Genomic DNA, 9,197 nt, shown 5'->3' with positions numbered 1-9,197 from the left:
ATGATTGTGAGGGAGTGACGGTGGAGGTCTTGTGATTCTGTGACACTTTTAGCATGTAAGCAACTTTAAAACACCGTAACTTATATTTGATGTCCTGACAACTAACCACAGCAACAGTAGGCTGCTCAAACAATTTGAACAAATATATTACAAAAACAGTTTTATCTAAAAATTCTGTTGAATGTAAGCTAACTGCACTAGGGATGACTAAGTACATTTTAGTTTAATGAACCTCGACAGAATTAGCTTAAAATTTACAGACAGGCTCTTTTAAAAAATCTACATAAACACTGCAAAACCAGCCAGCATCAAAATGAACAAATCTCTCAAGACTTTACACAGACACTGAGTGAATCTGGGAAAATAAATGTATTTGAACATCATTTAAATGAATACAATCAACACTGTTGAAACAAATATTTTTGGTGACATTCTGCGGTGATTTGAAGTTCCTTTATGAATAAATACTTGAAACATTTCCAAAAAACAGTTCCTCTCTGCATAAATAGTGGCTACACAAACACTGATGAGGAACACAACACAGTCCACTACGGGAGAGAAACTAGTGTTAGATTATTGACTCTGAAACTGTCAGAAAGTGAACAAAAATATAGAAAAGGGAAAATGAACAGAGAACATGGGAAAAGCATCAATGATGTCTATGAAAATGACATTGTTACAAAAGGAACATTTGGAAAAAGGACCACAGACAGTCACACAACAAGAATCCAGTCATCTGAACTCACAGGTACTGAGATTGATTTTCATGCTTTCAGTTGCTGTGTGTTGTGTTAAATGGATAAATAAAGGGAATAAAGTCAAGTTTGTGTTGATGGTAAGGAAGTGATGGTGTGATGATCAGAAGCTCCAGAGCAGCTGCAGTAGTGTTCGTGCTGCTGTGTGTTCTTCTGCTGACTGCACGCATTATACTGTGTGCCACCTTCACTCAAGAGAGACAAGAGCTGCTAACTAAGATCACCAACCTCACAGAAGAGAGAGACCAGCTACAAACCAACAATATGAACCTCACAGAAGAGAGAGACCAGCTACAAACCAACAATATGATCCTCACAGAAGAGAGAGACCAGTTGAAATCAGAAAAAAATGAACTTCAGAAGAATTTTGCGGGTAAGTTTCAGCTTGCAACTATAAACACAATCTCAAATCTACATATCAACTTATGCAAATGCCAGACTTCCAGGTCAAAATTAAATATTTTAGTCAGACTAAGATAAATGTGTGATATCTGAGTTCATATTGTGATGCTTGAGGTAATTATATAGTGTTTTTTGAATGAGAACATGTTAAACCTGTGGAAAATTAGGGCATTTTTTGTAGAGTTTTGCAGAAAACATTGAGCAAATTGGTACGTGTGTGAAGACACATGAAATGTGTTAAATGTTTTGAGAAACGTGTCTTTGTTTCAAGAACTGAGTAAATGTTGCGGAAAGTTTGGCTAAATGAATTAGTTATGATGTACAGTATTAGCAATCAAGAAAACTTGAAAATACTTGAATTTCAAAAAAATATTCTATTACAGAATTTGCATTTGGGACAGGGAGCATGAATAACTGCATTTAGTTTCTGCATGTGTAACAGGTAAAATAAAATGCTTGTTCATGTTGTAAAATAATTCTGAGATTCATTGAATATAATGTGTTTAGTGCATCTGAAAGATAGGATATGGGGACACCTACAGGCGAGTATGATAAAAAATGAGTGAAGTCGGCCATATTCTCTTCAGTTTTATGAAGCTGTTGAGAATGGTAGGTGGAAAATCTCTCTCCGGTCGAACAGAAATAAAATGTTGTCAGACATCATTTTATTTATCTTTAAGGTCAAAATTTGTACTAAAGTGTTTTATTTCATGTTTGAGTCATAAGAGACATAAAGTTGATGAATAATTGCAGTTATATCGAAACTCAATGTCGAGCATGTTAGGAGCACATGGTATTTCTATCTTTGTATTTTCTCATTATTTTTACACTTATATTTATTTTTGACAGTTACGTGACTGGATGAGCTGTACTTAATGTCTGTTTGGTGTCATTTCACATATTCTCAGGTATGATGTACTAATGTTTGTATGGTGCTGTTTTCTGTGTTCGGAAAAAAAGAAAAAATGAGCTCTTATATACAAAGATACTTGATTTATTGTCTGTTGAATTGATAAATCATTTTTATGAAGCTGTTGAGGAGAATGTCACGTGACCGGATGAGCTGTACTTAATGTCTGTTTTGGTGTCATTTCACATATTCTCGGATATTCTCGACATCTCAGTAAACGTGCGATTGATGAGCTCAGCCTTTGTCTCTGTGTGGTCCTTTCCGGGAGGGTCGAGAGAACGAACCAGTGGAGGGGGTTACAATGGTGCCGTGACCCGGATGGGAGTGAGGTTTAGGGGGGTGAGTGTAATGGAGGCCAGCGTGTTGGTGCTGTGCAGGTAAACCTCACTCTCCGATCTCAAGAGACGCACTAGCGACAGACGCTAGTGGCTGTAGCCATTTAGCCTCCTTTTTAGTGCGTCCGCCTCCCATGCCGGAGACCCGGGTTCGAGCCCCACTCGGAGCGAGTGCGAGGAGCGTCAGAGAGGACCCGGGAGAGAGGGGTTACACATGGCATTATGAATAAAATAATAGTCCTATAATAATTACAGTTAATTTGATCCAGTGACATAAGAATTAAGATTAGCAATCAACAACAAGACAAATGTAAAATATTTAAGCAGCATATTAAAAACAACTGAAATAATATAAACACCTCTATTAAAACTAACGTAACCTTTTTAACTTTGTGTGGATCAAAGTTTAGTTCATGGCTCATCTGGTTGTGTTTATAGATGGATGGAAGTGCCATCAATCCAGTCTTTATTTCATTTCTTCTGAGATGAAAAACTGGACTGAGAGCAGAAGTTACTGTAGAGAGAGAGCAGCAGATCTGATCATCATCAACAACACAGAGAAACAAGTGAGTGTGTGTGTGTGTGTGTGTGTGTGTGTGTGTGTGTGTGTGTGTGTGTGTGTGTGTGAGTGTGTGTGTGAGAAATAGAGAGAGAGAGTGTGTGTGTGTGTGTGTGTGTGTGATCGTGGTGTTTAGTTTTTAAATGAAAGAGAATGTGCTGAAATCAGTCTTTTTGCTCATTTTATTCATGTTATTGTTTGACTTCTCAGGATTTTGTGAAGAATATTTCTGGTAGTTCTGGTCATTTCTGGATTGGTCTGACTGATGTTGAAGTGGAGGGCAGATGGAAATGGGTTGATGGCAGCACACTGACCTCTGGGTGAGAAATCACTGAACTGAACTGATTATTATATAATAAATAATTGTCTCAGTAAGTATCATATCACACAGAAAGCAGCTATGATCTAACATTAATCTGTTGATGCAGGTTCTGGGCGTCAACAGACCCAGACAGCCATCAGGGAACAGATGAAGACTGTGCTATAAATTATTCAGAAGGATGGGCTGATTATCCATGTGATTATATGTCTAAATGGATCTGTGAAGAAAGTATTCTTAAATGACTTTAAGATTTAAACATCATTTAAATGAATACAATCAACACTGTTGAAACAAATATTTTTGGTGACATTCTGCGGTGATTTGAAGTTCCTTTATGAATAAATACTTGAAACATTTCCAAAAAACAGTTCCTCTCTGCATAAATAGTGGCTACACAAACACTGATGAGGAACACAACACAGTCCACTACGGGAGAGAAACTAGTGTTAGATTATTGACTCTGAAACTGTCAGAAAGTGAACAAAAATATAGAAAAGGGAAAATGAACAGAGAACATGGGAAAAGCATCAATGATGTCTATGAAAATGACATTGTTACAAAAGGAACATTTGGAAAAAGGACCACAGACAGTCACACAACAAGAATCCAGTCATCTGAACTCACAGGTACTGAGATTGATTTTCATGCTTTCAGTTGCTGTGTGTTGTGTTAAATGGATAAATAAAGGGAATAAAGTCAAGTTTGTGTTGATGGTAAGGAAGTGATGGTGTGATGATCAGAAGCTCCAGAGCAGCTGCAGTAGTGTTCGTGCTGCTGTGTGTTCTTCTGCTGACTGCACGCATTATACTGTGTGCCACCTTCACTCAAGAGAGACAAGAGCTGCTAACTAAGATCACCAACCTCACAGAAGAGAGAGACCAGCTACAAACCAACAATATGAACCTCACAGAAGAGAGAGACCAGCTACAAACCAACAATATGATCCTCACAGAAGAGAGAGACCAGTTGAAATCAGAAAAAAATGAACTTCAGAAGAATTTTGCGGGTAAGTTTCAGCTTGCAACTATAAACACAATCTCAAATCTACATATCAACTTATGCAAATGCCAGACTTCCAGGTCAAAATTAAATATTTTAGTCAGACTAAGATAAATGTGTGATATCTGAGTTCATATTGTGATGCTTGAGGTAATTATATAGTGTTTTTTGAATGAGAACATGTTAAACCTGTGGAAAATTAGGGCATTTTTTGTAGAGTTTTGCAGAAAACATTGAGCAAATTGGTACGTGTGTGAAGACACATGAAATGTGTTAAATGTTTTGAGAAACGTGTCTTTGTTTCAAGAACTGAGTAAAAATTTGCGGAAAGTTTGGCTAAATGAATTAGTTATGATGTACAGTATTAGCAATCAAGAAAACTTGAAAATACTTGAATTTCAAAAAAATATTCTATTACAGAATTTGCATTTGGGACAGGGAGCATGAATAACTGCATTTAGTTTCTGCATGTGTAACAGGTAAAATAAAATGCTTGTTCATGTTGTAAAATAATTCTGAGATTCATTGAATATAATGTGTTTAGTGCATCTGAAAGATAGGATATGGGGACACCTACAGGCGAGTATGATAAAAAATGAGTGAAGTCGGCCATATTCTCTTCAGTTTTATGAAGCTGTTGAGAATGGTAGGTGGAAAATCTCTCTCCGGTCGAACAGAAATAAAATGTTGTCAGACATCATTTTATTTATCTTTAAGGTCAAAATTTGTACTAAAGTGTTTTATTTCATGTTTGAGTCATAAGAGACATAGAGTTGATGAATAATTGCAGTTATATCGAAACTCAATGTCGAGCATGTTAGGAGCACATGGTATTTCTATCTTTGTATTTTCTCATTATTTTTACACTTATATTTATTTTTGACAGTTACGTGACTGGATGAGCTGTACTTAATGTCTGTTTGGTGTCATTTCACATATTCTCAGGTATGATGTACTAATGTTTGTATGGTGCTGTTTTCTGTGTTCGGAAAAAAAGAAAAAATGAGCTCTTATATACAAAGATACTTGATTTATTGTCTGTTGAATTGATAAATCATTTTTATGAAGCTGTTGAGGAGAATGTCACGTGACCGGATGAGCTGTACTTAATGTCTGTTTTGGTGTCATTTCACATATTCTCGGATATTCTCGACATCTCAGTAAACGTGCGATTGATGAGCTCAGCCTTTGTCTCTGTGTGGTCCTTTCCGGGAGGGTCGAGAGAACGAACCAGTGGAGGGGGTTACAATGGTGCCGTGACCCGGATGGGAGTGAGGTTTAGGGGGGTGAGTGTAATGGAGGCCAGCGTGTTGGTGCTGTGCAGGTAAACCTCACTCTCCGATCTTAAGAGACGCACTAGCGACGGACGCTAGTGGCTGTAGCCATTTAGCCTCCTTTTTAGTGCGTCCGCCTCCCATGCCGGAGACCCGGGTTCGAGCCCCACTCGGAGCGAGTGCGAGGAGCGTCAGAGAGGACCCGGGAGAGAGGGGTTACACATGGCATTATGAATAAAATAATAGTCCTATAATAATTACAGTTAATTTGATCCAGTGACATAAGAATTAAGATTAGCAATCAACAACAAGACAAATGTAAAATATTTAAGCAGCATATTAAAAACAACTGAAATAATATAAACACCTCTATTAAAACTAACGTAACCTTTTTAACTTTGTGTGGATCAAAGTTTAGTTCATGGCTCATCTGGTTGTGTTTATAGATGGATGGAAGTGCCATCAATCCAGTCTTTATTTCATTTCTTCTGAGATGAAAAACTGGACTGAGAGCAGAAGTTACTGTAGAGAGAGAGCAGCAGATCTGATCATCATCAACAACACAGAGAAACAAGTGAGTGTGTGTGTGTGTGTGTGTGTGTGTGTGTGTGAGTGTGTGTGTGAGAAATAGAGAGAGAGTGTGTGTGTGTGTGTGTGTGTGTGTGTGTGTGATCGTGGTGTTTAGTTTTTAAATGAAAGAGAATGTGCTGAAATCAGTCTTTTTGCTCATTTTATTCATGTTATTGTTTGACTTCTCAGGATTTTGTGAAGAATATTTCTGGTAGTTCTGGTCATTTCTGGATTGGTTTGACTGATGTTGAAGTGGAGGGCAGATGGAAATGGGTTGATGGCAGCACACTGACCTCTGGGTGAGAAATCACTGAACTGAACTGATTATTATATAATAAATAATTGTCTCAGTAAGTATCATATCACACAGAAAGCAGCTATGATCTAACATTGATCTGTTGATGCAGGTTCTGGGCGTCAACAGAGCCAGACAGCCATCAGGGAACAGATGAAGACTGTGCTATAAATTATTCAGAAGGATGGGCTGATTATCCATGTGATTATATGTCTAAATGGATCTGTGAAGAAAGTATTCTTAAATGACACCTTATACAATATATATATATATATATATATATATATATATATATATATATATATATATATATATATATATATATATAAAATACTGTTTGTATATTATGTTTGTTACAATGTCTGTTAAACATCAAGTCTAGTGTTTAGTAATTTTGCCAGGTTTTATTTGATTGGCACTTTAATTAGATTATTCTGTAAAAATTATTGTAATATTTCAACTTTCATATTAAACTTCTTAAAATCACTTTATTTTGAATGTTTAGTAAAACACTGTCACATCTCAAAATCAAAAACAACAATCTGAATGTAAAAAACAACAGCGATGTTTCTACAGACTGAAATAATATCAGTAATACACTGACATAATAGAAATCTTCATACAAACAGAATTGTTCCAAAATGATTGTGATTTTAGTTTTATAATTCAGGACATCAGTAAAGTTTATTTTGAACTGTAACAACTACAGTATGAAAATAAACTTGATTTATTCGTTTTCTGTAATTAACTGGCATATTTACTAAACCATGCGAGGAATATAAATGGAAAGTTCACATAAATAAAAATTACATAAAAAGCTCTTAATGTTTCACTTAGAATATTAACAATTCTGGATGAGCAAGACAGGGGCGTAACTTGAAAGAGGCGTAACTTGAAGTTGTCGAAATCTCACAGAATCACGCGAGATGTCAAAACGATAAGTTGTTGGCAATATGGCCGCTTTCGGTAGGGCACAGAGTAGAATATTGATTATGTTTTTGTGATGACTGGGTGAAGGAGGAGCAGGAAGCAAGTGCGAGGTTAATAATGTTTAATGAGAATATAGAGACAATACAAAACTGGAACACAAATAACGCTGGGAGGAATGCACTGTCCAAGGTGGTGGTGAGGAGTGATGAATCCGGAAGGCGGAGGTGAGTAGGCAGCAAGAGATGGTGACACAGGAACTGCGGGGAAGCGAGCCGAAGGTAAGTTGTGTTGCTTGATGGTTGTTGTTTAGCTCCCGAGTCCCGCCCCCGAAAGTTCCGGAACTTTGAAAAAGTACTCCCTCACCAGTAGGAACTTTCTGAGGGGCATTTTTTTTACCCTGAACTTTATTTAGTTCCTGGTTCCTGCGGTGAAAACACACGAGTACCGGCCCAAAGTCCCTAGTTCCTGGGTAAAGTTCCTGCGGTGGAAACGCGGCTAAAGAAGAGATTAAGAATTGATAACACAATTGTACAGGATATCAGTAACTGTACTGAGGCACTGCTGATACACTGATCAGCAGTGGTTCATATAATGCAAGTCAATGGCTGCCGGCACTTTGAGAGACCAAATGACATATACAGGCAAAACTAAATTAATACTAATAAATTAATGTTTGGAATGTAATACGTATTAGATGCATGAAACTCACGTACTAACAGACTTTTATGTGCGCCTTGAATTTGTTTGTCCTGAAGGCTGCGGTTAAATGCACTTGCATCTACTTTTATGATACCAAATTGATGTAAACACAGTCAGTTATGTTTTCAGAACAGGACGAAGCATCTGATATGTGGAAATAGATCTGTACATTCGTGTAAATGCAGTCTATTAAAGCTGCCAGTGTCTATGATATTATCAGTAATAATTAAATGGCAATAATGCTGAGAAAAAATAAAAACCCATAACTATGATTATAACACACACACACACGTTTGTTTTTGTGAAAAGTGGGTTCATCCCATAGGTGTAATGGTTTTTATACTGTACAAACTGTATATTCTATGGCCCTTCACCAACCCTACACCTAACCCTAACCCTCACAGGAAACATTGTGCATTTTTACTTTCTCAAAAAAACTCATTCTGTATGATTTATAAACCTTTAGAAAAATGGGGACATGGGTTATGTCCTCATAAGTCACCCTCTCCTTGTAATACCTGTGTCACACCCATGTCATTATACAGAGTTGTGTCCTGATATGTCACAAAAACAAGAACACACACACACACACCCGCCAGAAAGCAGTTAGGGGTTCATTGCCTTGCTCAAGGGCACCTCAGTCATGGTATTGCCATCCCGAGACTCAAACCCACAACCTTAGGGTTAGGAAACAAACTCTTTAACCATTAGGCCGGCGACACACTGGATGCATGGCGCAAGCGTCTCAGCTGCGTGGTGTGTCTGTTTTTATTTCGGCTCCCATGTTAACAGGTTAGAGCTTGCAGACTGCCTGCGTGAGACGCGCATCTCAGGCGCGGCTCGAGCCGCTTCGAAAACGGGTGCATGCTAGAAATAGAACCGACGCCTAGGCAAAATATAATAGGAAAATATGTTTATATGTCATTTTGTACACAAATACATATTAATTCATGACATTTTGATATTTGAAAGTCTATAGGTTGACATAAATTCAGATATAATCATTAAAAATAATAATTACCGATTTTCAAATATTGCACCTGTTTCAGTAGGCGTAGGTGTAGGTGTGTAAAAAAAGTTGATATTGTTGTCATGAAGACAAGAGCCTGGTCTGTCGGTGGCCTCCCTCTGTGTCACCTACAGCAGC

The 9,197-nt window shown here is 37.5% G+C and overlaps 1 protein-coding gene across 1 annotated transcript; it reads left to right on the top strand.

Moving 5' to 3' along the window:
* The first annotated feature begins 429 nt into the window (after positions 1–429).
* On the top strand, positions 430–6,669 carry LOC132099255 (uncharacterized). Its single transcript, XM_059505694.1, has 10 exons — positions 430–748; positions 841–1,128; positions 2,282–2,406; positions 3,172–3,281; positions 3,611–3,909; positions 4,002–4,289; positions 5,444–5,568; positions 5,975–6,130; positions 6,316–6,425; positions 6,534–6,669. The coding sequence occupies exons 1-10, from the start codon at positions 457–459 to the stop codon at positions 6,667–6,669; spliced, it is 1,929 nt and encodes a 642-aa protein (XP_059361677.1). The 5' UTR covers positions 430–456.
* Positions 6,670–9,197: the final 2,528 nt, after the last annotated feature.

The sequence above is a fragment of the Carassius carassius genome, chromosome 22 (assembly GCF_963082965.1).
Source record: "Carassius carassius chromosome 22, fCarCar2.1, whole genome shotgun sequence".
Classification (NCBI taxonomy): domain Eukaryota; kingdom Metazoa; phylum Chordata; class Actinopteri; order Cypriniformes; family Cyprinidae; genus Carassius; species Carassius carassius.
This window is presented reverse-complemented; position numbering and strand designations above follow the sequence as displayed.